Source organism: Corvus kubaryi, unplaced genomic scaffold, assembly GCF_017639235.1.
Source record: "Corvus kubaryi isolate FWS band 111438036 unplaced genomic scaffold, C.kubaryi_AGA036_p1.0 37385, whole genome shotgun sequence".
In the NCBI taxonomy this organism is placed as follows: domain Eukaryota; kingdom Metazoa; phylum Chordata; class Aves; order Passeriformes; family Corvidae; genus Corvus; species Corvus kubaryi.
The window spans coordinates 14,399,856-14,424,487 of NW_024581127.1; the positions used below are offsets into that span (position 1 = coordinate 14,399,856).

Sequence of the window (24,632 nt, forward strand, 5' to 3'; positions counted from 1 at the left end):
TATTCTGACTTAGTGCCTCCCACTGGTTTGTTTTCAAACTAGTACATCTGCAAAGCAGAAAAATCTCAGTAAATATTCACTGTGATGATATTTTTGTTAAATTCTCAGTCACAGGCACACTCTTAGCTTTTGATACAGCCTGTACACAACATCTTCAGACACACTGGCACAGTAGGATGAGCCAGGATCAGGGTACTTTAGACGATCTCTGAGCTTTTTCCAGGGTATCTGGATCCCTTTCCCAGCTTAGTGGAGTTTTTTCTTGATCTGAACACTCTGCTGCTCATTTCACAGGATGCACTGAAGGCCCAGTTGACCTGGTGTTTGTGATTGATGGATCAAAAAGTCTTGGAGAGGATAATTTTGAAAGTGTAAAACAATTTGTCTCAGGAATCTTGGATACACTTGAGATTTCACCCAAAGCTGCTCGAGTTGGTTTGCTTCAGTATTCCACTGAGGTTCGTACAGAGTTTACATTAAAGCAGTTCAGCTCAGCCAAAGACATGAAGAAAGCTGTGTCACAAATGAAATACATGGGTCGAGGTTCCATGACAGGACTGGCGCTGAGGCAAATGTGTGAGAGAAGCTTCACAGAAACAGAAGGAGCAAGACCATTTTCAGCAAATGTCCCTCGAATCTCCATTGTGTTTACGGATGGACGAGCCCAGGATGAGGTCTCTGAGTGGGCTACCAGAGCAAAGCAACGTGGTAAGTGGAGATGTTTTTGGTGTCTCATTCTAAAAGGCAAAAATTGTTAGAAATAAGATGTAGTAACAGTTTGGATGTGCTATGGTGTGTGCTAATCGAGAGAGTGTTTGCCACAGCAGTCTGGCCAGTACAGTGACCACTGTCCTGCACATCAGACCTCTGTGTTCACAAGGGCCTTTGCTGCCCTTGTGGATGTGCATCATCCCTAGAGCAGGACCCATAGGGAATGTCTCACCAGAGGTAGTGGTGCCACCCACCTGGCATGCCCTGAGTGCCCTGAACGTATCCACTAAGGGTAGACATTTGATACAGAGACCTGGGAACTTCATCAAAAATTCTAGGAAAACAATAAAAGAAACCCTAAGCTGTCTCTTCAAAATACAGAAATCTATTCTTGTGAGAAATACTAGGGTAATAATTGGCTATATTTTTGTTTACAGGGCATATTCTTTACTTTTAACCAGTTTTATAGTGCTAATGGTGTTCTGGAAGGAAGATGACTCTTTTTGAAAGAATATAGCTGTAGTGCTGTCTATCCTACTGTTTCTACATGCCTATGTGCTGAAATGTGACTGAAAACTGGTGATTTTTAATTTCTAATATGTTTGGGCAGAAATCCATCCTCTAGGACACCTGTACCACAAATCAGAAACTTTTCATCTGTTTAGCCAAGTCAACTGAAAATTTTCAAAACTTGTCAAGAAAATAAACTATCCCCTTCTTCTTCGCAAATTTTTTTTTTTAAATTTTATTAGAAACTGCTTTAAGAACCATGGCTGATGGGCCACAACACAGAGAAAATAGCCAGACTTTAAAAGATTCTGCACATCTTTTTTTCTGTGCTCATTTTATTGATATGACCTATCAATCAGAATTTGTTACATGATTAGTAGAGCATTATGTAGGACCAATACCTCTCTGTAAGGAGAAACGGGAAAAACATCCAAGGATATGAGAAGGGCATGTGCTAACAAGAGTGTCATTACAATGAAAGATAAAGTGGGTTTTAAAATAACTTAAAAAACCCCAAAAACATTTAGAGGCTTACTAGTGGGATGTTTGAGATTGCATGGAGGATTTACAGAAGTAGGAACGAAGTACAAGCCAGCTTTCTTATTTGCTGAATGAAACCTCAGCTCTGGACTGCTTACACTGGCTCTGCAATGCTACAAGCCAAACTCATCCCCTGTGTAATTGCAGCATAGCTGATAGAGTAAAGCTCAATATGAAATGGACCTTGACTTTATCACTGATATCCCCAAGTCTTTAAATAGCAACAAACTTCAGCATTGACTGGTGCATTCATTACATTGAATCAGCTTCTGTTGAACATTTTCCTTTCCTGGCTAAAGTGCAATGGTAGGCAGATTCATGAAGAAAAGTAAGGAGATATTTATGTTAAAAGTTAAAAACTTGTTAAATGTGTATTTTGTAATATTATCAGGCCCATGATTCTTCAGCAAAAAGGTTAAAAGTTGTGACTGAGTAACTGTGCAGCAGCTATTACCCTATGTTAAATAAAGATATCAAACCTCCTCATCCCAAGTTTTATCTGAAACCAACCAGAGAAGGCATCTTCTTCTCTTGAATTGTATAAAAGACCTGTGAACCTCATAGCTGTATTATGAATCACAAAATCAGTACTAGTAGTGGACACTTTCTAAGCCAGAACTGATGTAAAGAGAAATGTTATATCAGATCATATGCTCATGAGCATAAAAAAATAACTGCTGAAAAAGAAGTTATTGAAGATTTCTGCTTTGTAGTTATTGCTTGTTTAAAATCTATCTGGTGAGAGGGCTCTGAACCACTTCCTTCTTCTGGCTTCCAGGGTTAAGAAAACTACACATCCTCACTTACCTTCTCCCTAGCACCTCTGCTGTGGAAATACTTGTCCTGAGCATCCCTGTTGTAAGGCTCTTTCCTTCCTAGCCCCACAAATTGTTTGTTTTCCTATTCTTACCCTCTTGAGTGGGCCTTCCAGCCTGTTAGTGCCCCTTAGAGAGCAAGAATTGAGTCTCAATGTGCTCTGAGGATTTCAATGAAACACTTAAGCATTTTTCTGAAAAATTACTGCCATCTTTCAAGATTCTGCCCCATCTGCTAATATGTGGCAGGTGTTCCCATCAGCCCAGTAATTTGCTGCATTGCATAGACCCTACAGACACACACAAACCAGGGACTTGCAGTGCAATTGTGAGGCTGAGCTGTGCAATTCTCTTGGATTGTAATACTCCTTCTGGGACCATTTACTATCAGTAGTGGCCAAGCAAGTATCATCTCTTTAACACAAAAACTGTGTTATAGTGTAATTACAACTAACAGCGAGTAATTAAAGCATATTAAGCCTCTTCACTTATTTTGAAGTTACATAGAATATGCATTTCTTGTGGTCTCCCTTTCTCTCATATTTTCCTTTCATGGATTAACAAGTGCTTAGAATTAGAACTGCTGAATAATAAATATGTGCAATTTCTTTTGAATCTAGGTATAATCATCTATGCCATTGGAATAGGAAAAGCAATTGAGGAAGAACTGCTGGAAATTGCTTCTGAGCCATCATATAAACATCTCTTCTATGCTGAGGATTTCACAGCTCTGGAGGACATAAGTGAAGAGCTAAGAGCTCAAATCTGTGCAGGTAACAAAATTCCATATCCCTTGAGATAGACGAGAACTGAATGTTTACAGGTGTTTTGCTTTTTGGATTTTTCTGCCCTTTAATATGTGAAGAATATATACCATTAATCCATCAGTGGGTAAATGTATTAGTGATTATCTTCCCTTTATTTTCATAAAGGTTGCATAAGATGTACAATTCTATGCCTAGAAGAATCAATTGCTCCTTCTCTTTTCTGTTTCTACAGTTAAGTTAGCCACGCAGTGAACCCCACTCCACCAAATAAACATGATCTATTTCATTAGGAATGTGGGAAAATAAGCAGGGATTTGTAATACCTTAATGAGAATAAAAAAAAATTCCCAAGACCAACAGCAAAAACCTAAACCACAGCAAAATAAATCATCAAGAGCTGTTGTGTGTAGTTATAGAAAATGAAAAATAGTTCATTGAACATATATTCACACCTACAAAGAGTGGATTTCAGTTATGCATAAGCTCTGAGTTTTGCTACACAAATGTGGAAGGTTTTTTTCAGAAAGCACCCTTCTTCACTCTGGAGCAAACAGCTTGTATATAAACATTCCCAGATGAAGTTTTGCAAGGGGAAGGGGGAATTTGAGATGGGATGAAAGCTATTCAGCCAGAGAGAGAACAGCATATCTCTGCCACTCACACATTCCCAAGACTCAGTAGTTTTTGTACATTCAAACTGGTACCTGAAGCAAAATTCAGAAACAACACATGGAATGATGTTAGTCATGGGACTAGAATTGTGCAAGATTATTTAATTTTCACTAGCTTTTATCTGGTTGTTTTTCTCGGAATTAAATGCAAACAGGTTTTGCTCTTTTTTCTTCTTTAACATTACTATATAAAATTAGCTGCAGGACATTTCTTTATACAGATCTCAAATAAGAATCTGTAAAAGACTTTGAGGATGTTTCTTAGCTTCTTCTTGCATACTCTTTGTCTTTCAGTCCTAAGAAGTCCTAGTTTCATCTTTCTGAAATAATTAATACTATGATAACATAAAACCAAGTCAGTTCAATTAACCTTATCAGGCAGATAATCTTCTGATGACAGCATGTCATCTTAAAAGCTCTTGGAGATGCCAAAGCCAAAACTATCCGGCAGCCAGAACAATAATTCTCACTCATTAGCAAACCCCAGTATAATAATTCTCACTGATTAGCAAACCCCAGAGCTCAGCGATGGAAATGCATCCTTCAGGTACCCACAACAGTGGTTAGAAATCACCATTTTTTTTTTCCTTTTAACTACATTATTTACAACATGAAAAAATAAGTAGATCCTGCCCCTCTGTGGCAGTTTCTTGTCTACACCGCTGGTAACTGGGCAGCACTGTCCTCCCCCTCTCTCAACAACAGGCAGTGAATGCCTCACACCTGTCAACTGAGGACTGACAAAGCCTTGTTTTTCTGGACACTCCAGGACTGCCTATTACTCATCAACTCACTCCACTGGAAATTCTGCCTCCAAACCTGTTACACAATCTGAAAGTTGTTTTTTTTTTTTTATACCTTCTGTTGTCTACAGCCCAATTTTTCTCTTTCTTTGCAATAGCAGTAACCTTTATATTTACTCCAGCCTTCATCCTTAGCTGAGGTCTTCTGACACTCCAGCCTGTGAGGACAGTGGGAGATCCTGTGAACCTCATGGACTCCACTGACAAAGCCTCTCATCCTTAGTCCCAGCTGTGGATGTAATGCATGTTTCCAACTAAAGCAGGAGCCCTCCAAATGTTTTTTTGGGGGTAAGGCCTTTTTCTTTCATTCTGCAAGAAAGCATCTGCCTTGTAGAATAGCTGTTGATTACTATTAATTATTCTTGATGACTAGTAGTAAAGGCAAAAAAAGGAGGGGTTTTTTCTCTCTTGCCTCTTATTAAGAGGAATTCAGTCGGAAGGCTCCCATTCATTGCCTTGGTTAATGTTAATTTCTCATCTGACTGGAAGCACTAACGAGGCTCTGGCAATGTCATACATAATATGCACTCAATATGATTGCAGCTTCACCCCTGTTCTGAGCATGTGCATTATGGGAGCTTTTAATTACATGGTCATATACTATTTTTGTCACAAGACCCCAGCCCTGATCAGATGACAGTACTCAGCAGCCAGCTGGTTAACATTCTGTTTTCCTTCCAAATTGCAGATTGTTATCAGTTCAGCAAATATTCAGACACTGCTTTTGATCACACTTTCTCACAGGCTCCTTCTAACAAATTACTTGTGTTTTGTTATGAAACAGAACACTAAAAACGAACATCCAACTTCAGCATTGTTCCCGAACAAATTTATTCATTGCACTGACTACACCAAGGGATTCAGGGTGATCAGTCTCTGTCACCACTTGTGTGTTTATTCAGCTGCACAAAGGCAATGAGATTACAAATCTTAGAGCCCCAACACCAGCTTCTGAAGCCTGAAGAGCAGTTTCTGAAACGCCCAATTCCCACCCTATACTGGAGACCTCCTGCCACACCTCTACCAGTGCATCTCTGTTTTTTTCTGTCCCTAACTTTCTGTCCATATCTGCCATGTGTCCAAAGCTCAAACATTTCAGGTCAGTTCCTCTGCCCTTCCTAAACAACCCCCTCATTAGCTTGCAGCTCCTGAACAACTTCTAGAGCAAGTCATTACCCAGGGTCAAACACTCAAGATTCATCTTACCTGTTTCATCTCTCCTACAACAGAAATCTTCACCATCCATGTTCCCACCTGATCATCCTTCAGCTAGACTCCACTTCTAGTTTGTTTCATTCCCTTGTGATCTCATCCCACACCTCTCTGCCCTGAACTCTCGTCCAAAATCTGAGTTCCTTCCAGCAGCTGGTTCCCATGCAGACTGAGATATATATATCTATATACAGATAAAGATTGTAGTTCTGCTGCCTGATCTCTGGTCTTATTCAACCACTCATCTGTTTTTCCCTGATATTCATGCTCACTAATTCCAACCTCCACTCAAGAGAGCCTCATCTCCTTCCCAGTGCAACTTAGCACAGCTGTATATTATTGTGCATCTATCAAAACTGAGTAAACCAGCAGCCATCCTAATAGTTATAGCAAACCTGGATGTCACAGAAGCATCTTCCATCTCCCTGCTGCATATTCATGCAGTATCAGGAGAGTTTGCACTGTCACCTTCTACCCTCACACATTCACTTTCAGGGAAAGAGCTCTGGGTTCCAGAGCAGGGAGCGTGTCCTAGATGCTCCATCCACCCTGCACCATCGGTCAAGTCGTGCAGTTGTTAAATACCTCCTCTTCAGCTTATCTGGGCCACGAAGGGCTCCAGTCAGTCGAAGGTGTTCATTTCCTAGTAAAAGACCCATTCCTAAGGAACCGAAGCTGCCCCCACACTGCCCTCTGGCGGCAAGAAAGGGGCAGGGCACACAACGACTGACGTTCTACCTCAAATCATACAGTTGTTTGTTTCTTCTCAATCTCTTGACTAAAAAGATCGGGGGGTGGACTCTGAAATAAATCCTTACCTTTTAAAGGCGGTGCTTCATGAATTAGAAATGTATATTTTTGCTTAAAACTGTAGTGTATCAAATAGACTCTACTGCACACTTCTCATCTAGAAACTCCCAACTCCCTGATCAAGGTTTCTGATCATAAAGAAGAAAACTGAAGAAACTTTTTCTTTCTCCAAGAAGTTCTTATTCTTATTCAGTTCATCCCAAAGGATGATGGATTATAATGAAACATGAAAGAATTTTCACTATAGGACACAAAGTAGATTGCTGTCATTTCAGATTGCTTCACTATTATTAAATAATCACTTCTGGTTTTGGAAGAGTTCCTCTGATAGTCTGAGTTGAAGGGCAAGTCCTGGAGTTTCCATCAACACCGGACCTCTTCTAAATTGCACAGGTATGAGGCATTCTCCATGTGTTATGAGAGACAAACACCAAGTTACTGGCAAGAAACATCTCCATTTCTACAGAATGTGAATATTTTTATTGCTCCTTTTGTGATATCATTTCCTTTGGCGATTTCTATCTACCAGCCTTGAAAGAGTCACCTCACCAGCAGGATGCATCATCTGGGAGGCTTCGTAAGACTGGTCCACAGCCTTCAGGTTGGCTGTTTTAACTCAAGTGTCCTGTCCTGCTGTGTCCCCAGTCACTGCTAAGTTGCCTCTTCATGCTGCCTTCTGTAGAGAACCCTCATGATTCAGCCAAAGTGGTTCATCCCACGTTCCTGTCTCCTCACCCCTCCCAGTCACCCTCCTTTCTGCAGCACAAAGAACAGAGATTCACTGTAACAAAGCATGGCTGCATGCTTCTTACACCATCCAAATGAAATGCTTCATGGGAAACCTTGTAGTTCAACACTGTGCTTGACACTTTAAGCATGTTTAGCTTTCAATCACTTCTGTTTCTCACAGAAACCTTCACAATTCCCTTTCAGTTCTGCAACCCACAACTTAAATCACGTATACAGTAAATACAGCCTAACAGCTTGGTTCCTTCACATCTTTGTATCCCTAGTCCTTTCCTTGAATGATCCTCACTGCAATTAGTGAGATTATTTACTAATTAAGGAGAACTCTGCATGTGAGTAGAAAACAAAATAAAATTATAATTTAGTGGGTTTGATTTTTAGACTTTTGGGGGGTTTCCTGCAGGACCTGAATCAACCACAATAGCCATCACAGATGTCATTGACTGTCCACATCTTGCAGTACACCACAAGTATCTTTTTGAAGACAGTCACATTCACTCAACAACAGGTAATCATGTTACCTTTGTTTAGAATAATCCAGACTGTTCTTTGAATATATGGGACTACATATTGTGTACTGTTTTCCAGTACTGACAGAATCTGCCTCACCCTTTGGATGTCGACCTGTTTTGAGAACAGGAAGCTGTATTAAACCTGCTCTGCATTTATAATTCCTTGTCATTTCCTCCCCATTCTATTCAATTTGTTCAGCATTTAGCCTATGCCTAAGTGTTTCTGTTTTTCAGCAAAAGCTTCAAAAGATAACGACCAGTGCAAATGTGAAAACCTCGTGACATTCCAGAACTATGCAACCAGTGAAGTAAGAAAACTCACCCAGCGATATATCCTTTCTGAGTAACTGGCTTTTTACATGTAATATAAGAAAGACAGGTTAAAACAAACTAAATTTTTTTGCATTGTCTAAACTGTGTCCATAGCTAAAATGAGTTCATTGTAATGAAAATCTAAACTACATAATAGATAGTTTCCAAGAAGCAAGGCCTTTAAGACTTTTAATCTGCTTCTGCTTCATAGAAGGGAGTAAAATATTAATAAGGATCTTGAATTTTAATAACCCCTAACAGTAAAACACATTCAGGGACAGCAAAGAAAGGGCTGGTCAAATTCAAGACTAACACACTTTGCTTTGGGTTACTTCTTCAGATGGTACTGAAATAGCATTTACTGGCTACAGGTGTCAGAGTACAGAAGATGTTTCCCTTCTGAACTACTTGGTAAGGCACCAGATGCAGTGAATCATTTATAACCATACTCCAGATGAAGAGAAAAGAGTACTCAGGTTTGGTTGATCTTGCATTAAAAGAAATGCAGATAAAACTTAACAAAGTGCAAATCAGTAGCTTCTGCCCCCCAGTTAGTCTGTTTTTTTCAAGGGAGATGTTAGTACAGCAGCCTTTACACTACCTGTAACATCCACCACATCTCAGGAAACAACAGCAGCAAACTGGCAATACAACTCATCATGCAGTATTTATGCAGCAAATTCCTGTTTTCTTCATGAAAGCTGCTTCTGATCAAATAAATAGTACGACATCCCATCTTCTACCTGAGTTCTGTAACTGTACGAGAGCAGTAAGCCCTCATTATCTGTACAGAAGAGTGCAGTGATGTCAACAGCTCGTAGCTGTGTGCTTCCTAGACAAGCACAGCTTCAGACCGAGGTACCTGTGAACAGTCTGTCCAGAGTAAGGCAAGCAGAGCCCTGGTGGCTGGTAACCTGATGCAGATACGTTGCCTACCAGTTCAGACCTTCCCTGCAGCAGCCAGCCTCTCTCACCTTCCCAAGTGAATCCTTTGGTAGACACTTTAAAGAATTATGTTCTAACTTGATTAAATTACTCCATGCAAAGCAGATTTCATAAAAGAGGAGAAAGCTGTCATGTAAAGTTATTGCTAGGCGTTTCAAATTCTCATCAACATACGTACTTCTCTGACAGGACTTCTCCAGACGACTTCAGAGAAAACATTCTAGGTAATTTCCCACACCCTTAAGTGTTGCATGACAGAGTTCCAACCTGCATGCCAACAAGAAAGGAGACCAATTCTTGCCCCTTCAGGAGAAGCACTTTACTGTAATCTCCTGCAGCTGGGCTATGAGGAACTCCGGGCTTACTCAGAATCAAAGAATTTAGTTGCTAAGCTTAGCAGCTTATCAACATGTGGTTTTTTGCTTTACCATTTGACCAGGCAACCCTGTGATTTCTACTCCAAGGACTCAAGGTGATGAAAACCTGTCAACACTGAGCCAGAGACTAGGAATTCTGATAGGAACAGTGCTAAGCACTTTCTCAGAGCGCTGTGCAGGCACTGCTTTGAACAGAGTATGAACCATCCAGTTTCCTCTTTATTAGAAACATCATTTCTCTGCCTTATTTCAAGAGCAGCTCAAGTGGGAGATGATACATTAGTTCTTGATAACTGCAGACCCCTCATCCAGATATCTGAGAGGTGGGGGACCAAGAACTGGCTACAAAAGTAGCTCCAGTTACACAATACAAACTTAGAGGGACCAGTCCAAACTCTTTTGTGTCCAACCACATTAACTTCTATCAGTGGTTGAGTGCAGTTTCACTGCTTGAACTTTGCCTCTGTGAACACTTGAGAAATACAGTTGTTGAAGAGAATGCTGTTCACATGGTGCTCCTATGCACAGAGTAATCCTTGCTGCAGCAGACAGATGAGAAATTACCAAACCCCATGTCCAGGCAGACTGGACACCCACAGAAGCAGGATACCCACTCTTACTAGCAAGAGATTCTCCTGCTGTCAGTGGGGGGACATAGTACATGTGGCTGTTCTGGCCAAACTCAAGAGGCCAGTTTGCCTGTCTGCCCCAAAAAATTCCTAACAGCAACATGCCAAGATCCCAATTTATATGCCCAGTTCTCTATCTTCCCTTATGTAAGACCTTAAGATGTTGAAATCAAGACCCTAGTCAAACAAGCAAGGAATGGGATGCAGCAAATTCATCCTTCTGAGGTAGATCTCAGTGCCTTCAGTTTTCCCTTGATGACAGGCCTCCTCTTCCTCTCAGCTTCCCCTGGCTGCAGCCTTTCCATGGCACTCGGAGAGAGATGCTGAAGTAAATGCTATTGGTCCAACCTCTTCCTGCAGCAGACAGAATTCCTGCCAACTGGGAGTGCTGATCAGGAAAGGGATGCTGTACACTACTTTGCTTTGCTACAGCTTCTTACTGGAAATGGAACCAGCCCTAGATGCCATGGAGTTTGTTGCATTCTATTCCACATTTGTCTGGAAACCACCATCACAAATGTGGGCAGAAGCAGATCATGAGGAGCAGACAGACTTCTTACTGGGGTCTCAGAGCCCCATAGTTTTATGATCTACTGTTAGTTACATGCAGTTTTCCCTGTGATTAAGTGAAACATTTTTTAAACAGCACTAACTAGGTAAATATTAATCTTCCCTGTAAAAGAGAGAAAAGCAATCCATTTTCAGAACCAGCCTTTTTAATAAGCTGCAGTCTGAACTCCATGTTAAGATATGCCTGTTAAGGAATGGGGCTTCACACAGCTTTCTCAACTCAGCTCATCAAATCATAACAAAATACAGGGGAATATCATATAAGAAACTACTGGGAGTCAGAGGAGAAACAAGAAAATGCTTATGGACCATAGCAATCAGGCAGCTGACTTTTTCTATTAGTGCATCCTATCAGTAGCTCTCTTTCCTTAACTTTTATCTACTGGAAGAAATGACGAAGAGAATGGAAGACTTGGAAAACAGGCTAAAATACTGATCAGAATTTTAAGTGTATGCTACACTGTATATTTATACATACAGACCTGTCAGAGCTATTTTCGTAAACTGGTTCAAAGTAAAATAACAAATCTTTGTGTCTGAAGTTGAAAAGAATATTTTGGATCCTTGCATCTATACACCATGTGTTCTGTCTTGCATTGAGCAAATAAGAAATGTTGAAATTTTATATAAACAATTTAGTAACTAGCAAAAGTTCTAATTAAGCAGAACAACTGAAATAAGCTATGCAAAATAATAAAATGCTGTTATTTTTTGAAGTGAAACCTCCCATGTTTTGAAGTAATTTTAGGGAATGAATTTATTTGGCTTTCTTTTCTGTATTTCCCTCCTCCCCTCTTAGTATTTTATGCACAGTCTGTGTGTATATATATAGTTTTATGTATACATAAATACACAGAACAAGTGGGACAGCATTCACAGCCATTAGGCTTGACTTGGATTCTTCAAACAAGAGTTTGAAATCAGTACTGAAATCAGGAGGAAGTAAAAATACAAATTCTGTGTTTAAACTGTGATGAAAGTAAATGTTTAAAGTGGGAAGTCTGCTGGATTATCAGGGCATCACAACCTGAGGTTTCAAGAACTTTTTCTTATCATGACCAGACTATCCAACTTCTCCCTGCTGTCCTTTGGTCAGTATTCAGATTCTCTTTCCTGAATGCAAGTAATATATTAATTCTGAAAGCATTATTTGGTCAATTCACCTAGCTGCACACCTGTTTCTCAAACACTAAAACACAACCAAACCCAGCAAATTGCTTCTATTGTCGCCAACTGAAGTGTCTTTAAGTCTCACTCCCTCCCCCTGGCTGCAACTCATCTGGATTTGTGGTTTAATAGGTAAAGACACCAGCACTTCCTCTTTTGCTTTGACACACACTGGAGTTTGCCTCTTGACTATCTCCAAATGGCAACACACAGCTTCATCCATTTTATAGCAGAAGTAGTTGCAACAGAACTGAAGTGATTAAGTGATCTCAGATAAGCTGATGAGCGTGCATGGATACCCAACAGCAAGCTTTGACAGGTACCTCGTACTTTGGAATTGTGAGGTTACAGGTGCCTTCTGATTTTCATGAGGTGTTTCTTTCACCACATGTCAGAAAAGCACTGGCACTTCATTTAACAATCCCTAGTAATAAGGAACATCCTGCAGTCATGGTCTCACACAGAACAGGCACAAATCTCTTAAGATACTGATGCTCTCAGCAATTGTGACTCGAGAACACCAGCTTATCTGTCTTCAGCATCTTCAGAAAACTAAAAAAAAAAAAAAAAAAAAAAAGCTACTAATTTAAAAACTGCTTTATGAAGTTAATTGGTATCTTACTGAAAGTGTATGTTACACACCTACACATCTAGAAGCTATATCCTGTTTACCCTTTTACAGATATGTACTCTTGGAAGGAAAAGACAAAGGGAATAATGCACATTAGTACTTGATTCACTTGGTAAAAATAGTGTGAATTACTTTAATTTAAGTAAACCCTTTAGGAACCCCCACCAACATCCCAAATTGGCTACTGTCCCTCACATTATGCCTTGTGTTTGCATTAGCACTCCAAAAGCAAACATAAAGGAAGCCCTAGCCAGTTGGGATTTGGCACCGTACTTGCCATGATCAAGCCTTCCTTCACTTACCTCTCAAGATCCACAACTCCTACAGAATGAAAGGCAAATTTTGCCACGTGAAGGTTATTTCTTAACAGAACAGGAAACACAGCAGCGGTAATGAATCTTAATTTATAAAGTTTGTTCCCTAAAACCAACAAAGGTATAATACAAATTTTTCTTAAAAGAGATCTGTAACCAGTTTTATTGTAGAAATAACACCTTTACAGCATTTACTTCTCACTGGTTTGTTCTGGCATGCTTCTAATGATGTCAGAGTCACCTGTAAAACAAAAATGTACAGTTAAAAGAGGTCCCACAGAAAGATGATTTTAGGAATAAAAATAAGAAAAAAAACCACCCATAAAACCACCACAGTGATTCTAGAAAAAGAAAACAACTTAAAAGCAACAGATAGCCTGCTTAGGAAAAAAGCAAGTAATTTTGATGGATTGATAAAAAAATACTTGTAACTGTGTTTTTCTAATCCAAATAGAGTATTTTCCAGTAATTATGCACCTGTCACCAGCATTTACCAAGCCAGTACTAGAACAACAATCTAGTCCTGGAGGACACAATGCATAGTTTTACTATAGCGAATGTCTAGCCTCCCCTGATCACAGAAATATCAGGACAGCGAGAATATTCGCATTGTTAGATACGGAGCATTAGGATTTACTTGCAGCTCTCACCCCACCCAAAACCAAACCTTAAAGTGACATTTTGAAAACTAAGTTTACAGCTACTAGTTGAATACAAGCAAGCTAAATAAAGTTTTCTGAAGAACTAGGAAATTCAAATCATTGTGACTTAGGGAACAGCTATTATTTGGTTTAAGTTATTACAGAAATCATTAAACCCATCTGTATGCATTCTGGTCAACAGAACATGGGATTGATTCTTCTCTTAAAACATTCTGGAAAGAGGATGGGAAGTCACCTACTTAGCATTCTATATAAGGAATCTGAGCAACTCTCTGGGACAAAGACTGCTACCAAACCACAGTAACTACATACAAACTTACAGTTTTAAAATGAAGTGTTTAATATAATTTTCATCCCTTGATGAATATTCACCTGCCTATTGGTTATTTTTCTATGTATTATTCTGGGAAACAGGACAAGTCATAATCCTTTTTCTTAGATTAAGAACAGTACAACAGGGCTGTTGTAAACAGCATGTTGTGCAAGCTCATGTCCTAGCTTAGGGGTTCAGAAACAGGTCCCATACAGTTACTTCTCAGACACAGAAACCTCCCTACAGACTGACAAGTGGACAAAATGCTCACAGGGCTCAGCAATAAAAGAGAAGCAGCAGTCCTTCCAGGTTCTAAGAACCTAAGACTTACAAAAGAAGAACAGGATCTTGGTCAGAGGAAATTATAATTAAGTGTTAAACCTGATGGAAAAAGGCAGTAAAATGTGTCATCACTCCTACTCGTTCCTTGCTCAGTGCTGCCACTCACAGGAGAAGGGAGGATCCACAGACACCTCCTCATTTGGTCCCTACACTGTAGGTGGGAATTACCTGGGTCGATGATGGCCAGTGTGCACACTCTGTAGTATTTTCCACATGCTGTGCCCAATTCAATGTTGTTCCCACTATAATGATGGACACCAGTCTTGGCAAGCATAGCGTAGTACTCAATCTCTGATTTTCTGAAATCCAAAAACTGGGTGTTAGCAGTACCCACAAACAATTCTGATTGACTGCAATACAGAGAGAGCAACTTTAACCCCTACCACACTTAAACCTTAAGATGCTTCTCCTTCCCACCCAGAGAAACACATCTGTTCCTTGCGAGGCAAAATCACCCTGGGGTTGTGGCTCAGGAACCTTTACTCAGACGTCTGCTGAAGGTTTGTAACAACAAACCCTTCAGGCTGCTCCTACACAGGCTCATTTCTACACGGTAAAAAGTTTCAGCACTTGCAGACCTCTGAAAGGCCATAGGAGCTGTGCCAAAGTGCATAAACTAAGAGAGTTAATGCTGATGCCCAGTGGTGGCCAGATGCTGAACAGATACAGCTGTTGCTAGCTGAGAAAGGAACTGTGTATTTTAATTTAAAACAAAAAGTCCATCTATACTGCCCTCTCTTCTGACTTCCATTAGGAGAGTCTAGCAGTCAATGTTTCCTAAGCGCTTTTGGGATCCCCACTAATATTTGGGATTGCTGCCTACTGTAACAGTCCTACTATTTCTCAAGTATCTAATTTCTGGGTTTCACATTTACATTTTCTTGAGCCTGTCAATATCCCTTGACAACAGAAAGGGCCCAGATATTCAATGAGGAAAATATCATGGTATTAGTAGAGATTACATTCTCAAAAAAACAGTTTCACTGGCCAGGACCCCACATTTATAACTAACTTCAATAGCAAATTTTATGTGCTTCAAATATTTTAAATAAATTATCAGTTTTCCTAGCTGTAAAATTATTTTCCAATACACTACTTTGGAAAAACATGGGAATTCAGCCTCATTACACCCTTAGTGAATGCTATCAAGTGTGAAAAGCTTCCAGTACTTTATCTAGTCCAAACTCTTTGAATTAGAAAGCTAGAAAAATACCAGCAAGCATTTTGACACTTCTAGACATGAAATCATTACACAGCAAATTACCTGTCACTTTTATTTCAGAGCACTCTAGAATATGCCAGCAAAGTCCTCTGTTTTAAGTCATTGGAGAAAGTAGCATAAAGCACAAAATGCATTTGTACAAAGAGCCCATTTTAGAATTATTTTCTCACACATCTGCTTACCTCAAAGCAGGACAGTTGTTGGCAAGGATGACCAACTTGGCCTTGCCCTGACGAATCATTTTCAGGGTCTGTTTGTACCCAAGCACATATTTGCCACTTTTCATAACCAGCTGAAGCCTGGAGTTGATGGACTCCAGGGACTTTTTCTGAAGAAGAAGTAAAAAAGCATTATTGTGTTACTTCACAATTTTCAAAACAATGGCGAACACTAAAAATTAAAGAAATTTCAAATATATGCATTTTTCATAATCTCCCTATAATCTGAAACATGGAATAAGAAAAGCCAATCAGTTACTTGAGTATAAGAAAGCTTATGGATAAGGGCGTTGTTGATACTGTGTTTTCACAAGTTCAGAAAGTTCTTTCTTACCCCCATCTCTCACAATAGGAAAATACATCTCAAAGCACTGTTGCTGCTATCTACATCAATCAGTGACATCTGCGTATATCGGACAGGCTCTTGTCAAGCTCAGTTGGTCAAGGCCAAGTAAATACCACTTTTGCCTTACAAATCTAAGACAGGTTTAATCTGTCTCTCCCCAGGGTGCACACTGACAACGTTATATGGGGCAGCAGAAAGAAGTGATTCTGTACAATACTAAATTGATATTACAACACGTGAGCGTGATGCTCACAACAGATTAGGCGCATTTGCACGGACGAGGCCACCACCTTTGAACAACAAACCCAGATCTATCAGAGCCACTCTAAAGAAAGGCCAGAACATGGCAGGAAAGCCAAAACCTGAACTCCACCCGCACTAGGAACTCGGCACCACCTCAGGGGCTCTGCAAGCACCCCGGGACACCGCACGGGAGAGACCCGAGAACAGCGAGCCCGTCGGGAAGCGGCCGAGGGGCGCGGCCAGTGTCAGGAGGGCACGATCCGAGCTCTGAGGGACGCGACGAGCTGTGCCCAAGGGCCCCCCAGCACCCCCGGCCTCCAACCCAGGCCATGCCGGGGTCCCCCCACCGCACCACGGCGCTGCCCGGACCCCCCCGCCACCACGTGCGCCCGGCGCGGCCCCGCTCTCACTCACCGTCTTCTTCGCGGCCACCATGTTGCTGCCTCGCGCGGGGTCGGGCGGTACCTGGAACACAGGGGGATGGAGGAGAGCGGTCAAAACCCGGCAGCAGCGCCCGCAGCGGCCCCCGCGCCCCCGGCCCGACCCCGCTCACCGCAGACGCGCAGCCAAGATGGCCGGGCCGCCAGAAAGGAGCGAGCTCCCAACAAGCACCGCGCGAACCCCACAGCAGCTCTCGCGAGAGCCGCGCGCACACTCCCGGCCCCGGCCCACGTCGGCCGCGGGGCGGGGCGGGGCCTGGCTGAACGGGGGCGGGCACTGTGTGCATGTGGGCGGGGCCTGGCTGAACGAGGGCGGGCACTGTGTGCATGTGGGCGGGGCCTGGCTGAACGGGGGCGGGCACTGTGTGCATGTGGGCGGGGCCTGGCTGAACGAGGGAGGAGGCCTGGCCTGTGTGGGCGGGGCTCGGCTGCGGGGCGGGGCTGGGCTGAGGGACAGGGCTCGGCTGAGGGACAGGGCTCGGCTGAGGGGCGGGGCTCGGCTGCGGGGCGGGGCTGGGCTGAGGGGCGGGCTGGGCTGAGGGGCGGGCTCGGCTGAGGGGCGGGCTCGGCTGCGGGGCGGGGCTCGGCTGAGGGACGGGGCTCGGCTGAGGGGAGGGGCGGGGCTCGGCTGCGGCGCGGGCTCAGCTGGTGTGTTCGGGCCGGCTGACTGCTTCTGCCTTTTCTCATCTCCGCCGTCTCCCTCCCAAAAGCAGAGCGGCTTTGAACGCGTGTTTCACATCACAGCCTAGCGGAAGGTTTCAGGCGCTCATGAGGGAAGAGCCGTAGCGGCCTGAGCCTCCCATTATGGAATCATAGAATAGCCTGGGTTGCTAGGGGCCTTAAAGCTCATCTAGTTCCAGCCCCGCTGCCGTGCCATCTTCCGCTAGACCAGATTGCTCAGAGCCCCATCCAACCTGGCCTTGAGCACCTCCCGGGGATTGGGGGGCATCCACAGCACCTGTACCAGTGTCTTCACCACCTTCACAGTAAAAAGCTTCCTCCCAGTGTCTAATCTCTTTTCAGTTTGAAGCCATTCCCTTTTTCCTGTCACTACCACTACATGCTCTTGTGGAAAAAAAGTCTCTCTCCATCTTTCCTGTAGGTTCCCTTCAGGTACTGGAAGGCCACAATCAGGTCATCCCAAAGCCTTCTCTTTTCCAGGCTGAACAATCCCAATTCTCTCAGCCTTTCCTCATAGGAGAAGTGCTCCACCCCTCTAATCCTCTTGATGGCCTGCTGTGGACTCAGTCCAACAGGTCGATGTCCTTCCTGTGCTGGGCACCCCAGAGCTGAATACAGTACTTCAGGCAGAGTATCACCAGAACATCCCATCCCCATGCAGCTCAGGCCATGGCTCTGCCGGAGTTACAGTGCAGGGAAACCTCCTCCTGCCTCCCCGTGCACTATGGAAACCACCAGCTTGAAAACCATCTCGCTGAGCACACACGCACTGCACTGTTTGGGAACACGGCCGTGACATGAAGCTCCCATTTTCAGGCCAAGGACATTTGTGCTCGATCCCACAGTGCTGTCCACCCTAGAACAAGCACCCCAGGCTGGCGCAGGGAGGAGCAGAGAGCACCAGCTCAGCTGGCGCCTGCAGGGATGAGCAGTGTGGATGCTCAGAGTGTGAGCTGCGGGGGTTGCCTGTGACATCCCTCTAGAGGATGCTCAGGGATCCAGCCACAAGACAGCAGGTCTGCTGGCTGGTGTGACTTTGTGCTCTTAACACACTGCACCGGAAAGGCATCCCAGCGTGTATATTTCTTATGAAATTGCAAAACTAGCGTAGGAGCTTTGTTAGACTCGCCCAGGTTAGCACAAGCATGGGAATGTATTGTGCTTGTTGGAAGTTTGATGCCTTTATCAATATGGAATATGGACCAACAAACTAAAAAGATGAGACAAAACATTGCATTCAATTATTTTAGTATGCTTATATTAATAGATCTTATTTCAAATAAGGGAAATAATTTATAGCAATATACTACTATGCCCTTCTCCTGGAGGTATGGCTACCTCCTTGGTAACCTTTTCCTGGTGTATGATCACAGACCTTACCAAAATATTTCCAACAGGATGGCCTTCTCAGTGACAGGCATCCTTTGGTCAAAATGCAAACCATCATCCCAAACTTTTTTTTTCTGGGTAACAACCTTAGGTTTTGACTGAACAGTTTAAGCACCTAGATTAACATCTAAACTGCTAACACTGAGATAAAGGTATGTTAGAAAGGTATGTCACCAAACTTAAATGGAGTTGAAATATCCCAAGTGAAACGAACTCAGACTAACTCCATCTCTAAAGGTAAAATTCTCTGGGAATAATGTCTCTATTAAGCACATAAATTATCCATGTAGTATATAAATAATAATATAAAAATGTTACATTTTGATGTGTCTCTATAGTCCAATTTCTTTTATTGAAACAAAATAATTTCGTCCTTTACAGAGTATGATTAAATTAATTTTGAAGTATACTTCAAACTTTTCTTTGGCAACTGAAAAGAAAACTCCGTTCTATGTCTTTTTCTTTTCCTGTTCCTCTTTTTCCCCTTGTCCCATCCCTCAGGTGCATTGCTGTTATTCCCCATCAAACTGTGACTTTGCTTTTAACTCTTTATTCTTTTACTCGGTTGGTTGTGGTCTGGTGAAACATTCGTCTTTTGTTCTTGTTGAAATTCTCGTTCTTGTTGAAGTCCTCACTGCCATTCCTTTTGACTATTCCAGGATTTAGGACGCCTTGCAAGATGTGGGAGCCATGCATGTCTCCGGGAGAGGGAGCTGTTTCCAAGGGTACCCTGCAACCTCCACTCAGGTTAGGAGAGAACAAAGTATTTTCCTTAGCAGTTTATAAAACTAGTTCTTTTCAGTAATGTGCTTTTTAAAAATCTCTGCATTTCGGAAAGAACTTTCTGACAGACACTTTTGGCACTGGACCCCAAATTCTGTCCCTAAATCTAGAGTGAATAAGGATTAGGCTGGGGGCGGTGGGAATACATGCAGAAATGGGCACTATTGTCTCTCACCCCCCAAATCTCCCTTCTGTGAAGGCCTCTTCTGGGGCTCTGTGGTCCATAAAACGTCCTTTATAAAGACAAAGGGCCAGTCCAAATCAGATGAAAATTACGCTAGAAGAAAGAAAAGGCTTTGGCCCCACTAAAATTCCTTAAACAATATTATACAGCCACTGTTTTGTTAAAAACAGCAGCTGGGAGTGGATGGGCCTTGACAGCAGCTGTTTGAGAATTAAGGAGTGAGGGAAGACACATCAGGGAAAGTTTGGCACCCAGGCACCCTCAGCACGGGATCTTGAGCTCCCTTCCACAACGAGGCCGTGATACAGCAGAGATGGAAGAAAGGCAGGGAAGCAGCAGACAATGTCTCATCTCCAACAAACAAGTCTCAAGCCAGAGCAATCCAGGGAGCAGCTGGAAACCTCAGAAAAAGCAGTGGCACCCCTCCCAGCACTAAGAGCAGGCACTGTGGTCCCCGCTGCCTGCCCCACCATGCTCAGCCAGGGAAGTCAACTGCTTTCGGGCTGAGTCAGTGTTACTCTGGCTCAAGGGCTTTGCAGGCTGATGCTCAGTTTGGCAGTGAAGATGAGCATGCAGGGAATGCAGAGTACTTGGGGAAAGCAGGACCACTCCGCACCCTGGCCTAACTCTGTGCTTGCCTGAAGAGAGGGTAGGAGCAAGGTTTCCAACAAAGAGAGAGAACTTAATTCAGAGAGCAGTGGTCTTGAAGTTCTTTCACCACTTTTCCCCACTAAAATGCTGACAAGGTTGTGTAAGAAAGCACCAGTTAGAGGTATGAATTAGGGAATGAGAACACTGCAAGAAAAATCACTGGTGGAACACTGACCTATCCCAAAAATTAGAAAGCAACTTCATAATTTTGGGTGAATGAAACCAACTCAGTGTATCTTAAAAAGGGAAGTCAGGGAATCTCCTGCAGCAGCACTGACACCAATGCCACTGTATTAGCAAACAAGCTGTGGTGGCTGGGTTACACATACCTGAGGACAGACAAGCAAGTTCATGTGTTTTCCCTCATAGCTGGAGCTGGCCAGGATCACCCATGGGGTCTCTTGCAGCCATTTGGCTGCAAGGAGTCAGCACTGGACATACTGCAGATGTGGGCTCATCCATGCAGCATGCCTTTCTGCAGAGAAATCCCAAAGCAACTTCTTCTCTGTGTTACAGAACCCCAAGCACTGCCCCCACAAATGCAGTGGTAATAATATCAAGTTTTCTCATCACTCATCAGAAAATCCAATGAACAGTAAAATGAGGTACTAAGAAAACAGGTATGTGTGCTAATTATGTGTGCTGTTGTAGACAGTGTATAGTTAACTGAGAGAAAAGGTTGGAAAGAAGATAAAGAGAAGAATGAGAAAAAATCATTCTGAAGTCTGAAAAATGAGTGGTACATGGGCACCCTACGGTACAGCCTGGGATGGATCATTCTGTTAAATTCTCTGAACTTCTGATGTCTTTATAAAGCTGAAGTGGCAGCACTGCTGATCCTGAGAGGAAGTGGGGACCACTCTGGCAGCCAGGGGTGCAGAAGAACATCTGAAGCTGTACCCCTGCTTAGCCCCTTACCCTGAGTGTCAGTAGGCAATGCGTAGAACTCAGGACTTGCTCCTTGTCAGGGCTGCCAGGTGCCTGAGATGGTAACAGGTACTGACCCACTACCAGGAAAGCTCCAGAAAATGTGTGGTGTGACTGGGGGGGGTTTCAAATTGTAACGTCTGCTAAAGCCGCTGCAACAGGGACAGCATGTCTATAGCCATCCTTCAGGTGCCACAGGTCACATGCTAACCTTAAATGACGAGATTCAAAAAAAAAAAACTGATCTTTTGACAAGCTAGGCCTATATCTTTATTTTACCAATACGAACAGAACATATTATTTTTATAGGATGGAAAATGTGCAAAAATACAGTCCTGCTTTGATTTATAGTCTGGTCAAGTCTCTGCACAATTACACAACAGTGTTGTGTGAACACCTGCAGCCATTACTCTCTAGTTTTGCACATCAGGGCTATTAAAAGTGACAGATTGTGTTCCCTGATAATCATTGCATTTACAGCAAATGCAAATATGATCATCTGATTTTCAAAGGGTTGTGCACCGGACTATCCCCTGTATTGTCAGGCAGACAAATGCAGCTCTTTGTTTCAGATCACTGGGCATTTACGATCCCAGTAAGGCACAGGTCCACTAGATCTGAACTAAAACCTCTCCCCACCCACCCTTGCAGCAGCTTTACTATGAGAAAGGAAGGAAAGAAAGAAAGGAGTTGTGGAGGAAAATGGGTCAAGTGCAGAAAAGTTATCTCATTAGGGTATTACTGCTGGCCTAGGCCCTAGGGTATATCACCGTGTCCCATAGCTGTAGGGAGGAGGAGGAGAGAAGATCCAGCAGGCAGGAATTGTGCAGCAAGATTGATTTATTTAATTATTTTACAAACTCTTTTATAGACTTTTTTCTTCATAGTCTAATTGGACAAAGGATCAGCCACTCCCTGGGGTGATTGGCTAAAATCCTAAAACATCCATTGTCAAAATATTTTTCTACTGTACCATAAACAAGACTTTTCAAGATTGCAGGTGGTTTAGTTGTTTACATAACTGCTACCTCTTCTGTGAGAGAGAAAAATCTCTCATGGACTTAGAAAATAGCAAGAAAATCCTTGCTAGCAGCATATTTGTATCTACATTAGGGAACAGGGAAAACCTTGAGGTTAAATACTGTCTGTTGTGAATACCTGAATATCTGCAGACCTGGATAGATTTTCAGCCAGTAAAGGCATGCTAAGTATGTGTGTATGCACATACATAAATATATACCTGTATAAATACATACATTTGTATACCTATGTGTGTAGCCAGCTTAAATCCAGTGCCAGTACCATGAGAAACTGCATTTTCTAAGGGTCAAATTTTGTAGAAATCCACAGGTGTGGATTTCTAAAGATGGTAATTAGTTTGATAAGAAGTTCTTCAGACTGCCTCCTTTCCAGGGAATTACAAGGCATGTACTAGGAGCTAAGTTACAAGGTCATTGCAAAACAAAAATAGCTGTTTCAGAAGGCAGCTCTCTGCAGTTCATAAATCAGCATCACAGAACAGCCTTCAGTGGAGCATTTGGATCAGTGGAACATTTGGCCTGAATTATTTGACACAATAAACAATTTAGAATATTTTATCACTTGTTTAGGTACTGGTCATTCTGTACAGAACACCCAAAGAGCTGAGAAAAGAAGTCACAAAAAAGAAAGCTCTTGATTAACATAATATTTTGAAAAATCACTGTGATTTGGAAAGTCCCAGGATTTGGGACTACCAGAAAAGAGATATAAATTTAATAGCTGCAGTAGGAATAATATCTAAAATATTCAAAAATTTTAACAGCTAGTGAGCTCTGGAGTGAGTGCAACAAGTTTGCTCATATACTACTGGCCTGGAGAACTTAAAAATTGTCAGGGCCTTAGAGAAATCTTTGTGAAGTTTGCTTTTGGAAGTGTATTGCTGATTGTATATAAGAGGTCATAGGTATTTGTTGCTTTATCTCTGGAAATACAGCTATCCCTGAACACTCATGGTTTACATTCAGTTTTAAATTCCCAATTTGTGTTCCTGAATAAAATAGTTTTCCTTTTAAAAATAACTAGTTTAATACAATCGTTTAGTTGATTTGCTTTTAAAGGGTTCTTTATTTTTTAGCTCCTTTGGTACTGCCTTCATTTGGGGCAGTACCAGGGTGGTTCGGATTAGAGGAGGCAGAGAGTCCATGGAGAGGTGCCCTGCTGAGAGGAAGGAACAGGATGGGAAGCCTACCAAGGATTTTCATCTGCCAACATCATGCTGCAGCCACTGTATCACTTGCAGGAATTTCTTTGGGACACTGTACAAGCTCTGTACAATCCTGTGCTCCCAGAAGGTCGGGCAGTGGCAGAGAGGCAGCTTGTCGTTATCCTGGGGGAATGTGTTTGTGCTGAATGCTCTGCAGTGGGCACACGTTGTCCAAGCCTGGCCTGGTCTGGGGCAATCCAGGCCCTGTCGTCCAGTTCCAGCACTGGCTGTGTTGTGTCCAGACTTCCTGCTGAAAAGATGCAACTTCTCCTTCAGTCGTGGGAGGAGGGAAGACCATGACATTGTTTAGCGTTTGTGGGAGTCACCTGCCAAATGGCCCTTGGGTTCTCATTTCTATTTCTGTATCCTATCCAAGGCCTGTTTAAAAAACATGAAGTACAGAGCAGCCCCTGGTGAGCCTTGCTGCCAATACACGCTCACATGTGATCCCTCTCCCTGGCCTTGTAAACCTTGAATTCCCTTCTCTGCTGTTTAAGTAGGCTGGATGGTAGGTGAACTCTGCACAACTCACCCTTTGGCTAGGACAGGGAGGGAAGCAGGTACAAAGCTCTGCAGGCAAGAGAATGAACTGAATGTTGCCTTCCCTTTTTTATTTTCCTCAGTGCCTGGTGTTTGATGAATCTGTCCTGGTGGCCCATCCTCCTTACTTTGTTCCCTGAAAGATCACAGAAGAAAGGTGGGATATCAGGTATGTTTCCTGGCATGTCAGGCGTCCTCAGCTGTCAGTACTCCTTCACAGTCACAGACACTTCTACTTTCCTAGCTGTGGCAGCAGAGCAGTGGGATCCCTGGGTGTCTTCATCTGTGCTGTGCAGGGAACCCCCACATGCTGTGTAGGGAACTGACCTCACTCCCACTACAGCAGTCAGGATTTCACACCAGCAGCATGAATGTTAAATATTTCTGAAATTAATTTTAAAGT

General features: G+C 42.7%; 2 protein-coding genes and 1 non-coding gene across 5 annotated transcripts in view; 1 reads left to right on the forward strand and 2 right to left on the reverse strand.

Moving 5' to 3' along the window:
• Nucleotides 1-11,653, forward strand: part of MATN2 (matrilin 2) — a 72,868-nt gene extending 61,215 nt beyond the window's left edge. For 2 of the 3 annotated variants that reach the window (XM_042035946.1, XM_042035945.1), the window contains exons 21-26: nt 295-708; nt 3,197-3,349; nt 7,369-7,440; nt 7,990-8,094; nt 8,333-8,428; nt 11,315-11,653. In XM_042035946.1, coding sequence (XP_041891880.1) covers nt 295-708; nt 3,197-3,349; nt 7,369-7,440; nt 7,990-8,094; nt 8,333-8,428; nt 11,315-11,367 — 893 coding nt within the window. In that variant the 3' untranslated portion in view covers nt 11,368-11,653. The remainder of the gene's footprint in view (nt 1-294; nt 709-3,196; nt 3,350-7,368; nt 7,441-7,989; nt 8,095-8,332; nt 8,429-11,314) is intronic. The other variant, XM_042035947.1, reaches the window with a different exon arrangement.
• Nucleotides 11,654-13,114: 1,461 nt separating this feature from the next.
• Nucleotides 13,115-17,070, reverse strand: RPL30 (ribosomal protein L30). Its single transcript, XM_042035951.1, has 5 exons — nt 16,943-17,070; nt 16,804-16,854; nt 15,765-15,910; nt 14,529-14,659; nt 13,115-13,284 (listed from the first exon to the last, which is right to left on the reverse strand). The coding sequence occupies exons 2-5, from the start codon at nt 16,822-16,824 to the stop codon at nt 13,235-13,237; spliced, it is 348 nt and encodes a 115-aa protein (XP_041891885.1). The 5' UTR covers nt 16,825-16,854; nt 16,943-17,070; the 3' UTR covers nt 13,115-13,234.
• Nucleotides 13,519-13,653, reverse strand: LOC121668640. Its single transcript, XR_006017500.1, has one exon. It is a non-coding gene; the product is annotated as a small nucleolar RNA SNORA72 (small nucleolar RNA).
• Nucleotides 17,071-24,632: the final 7,562 nt, after the last annotated feature.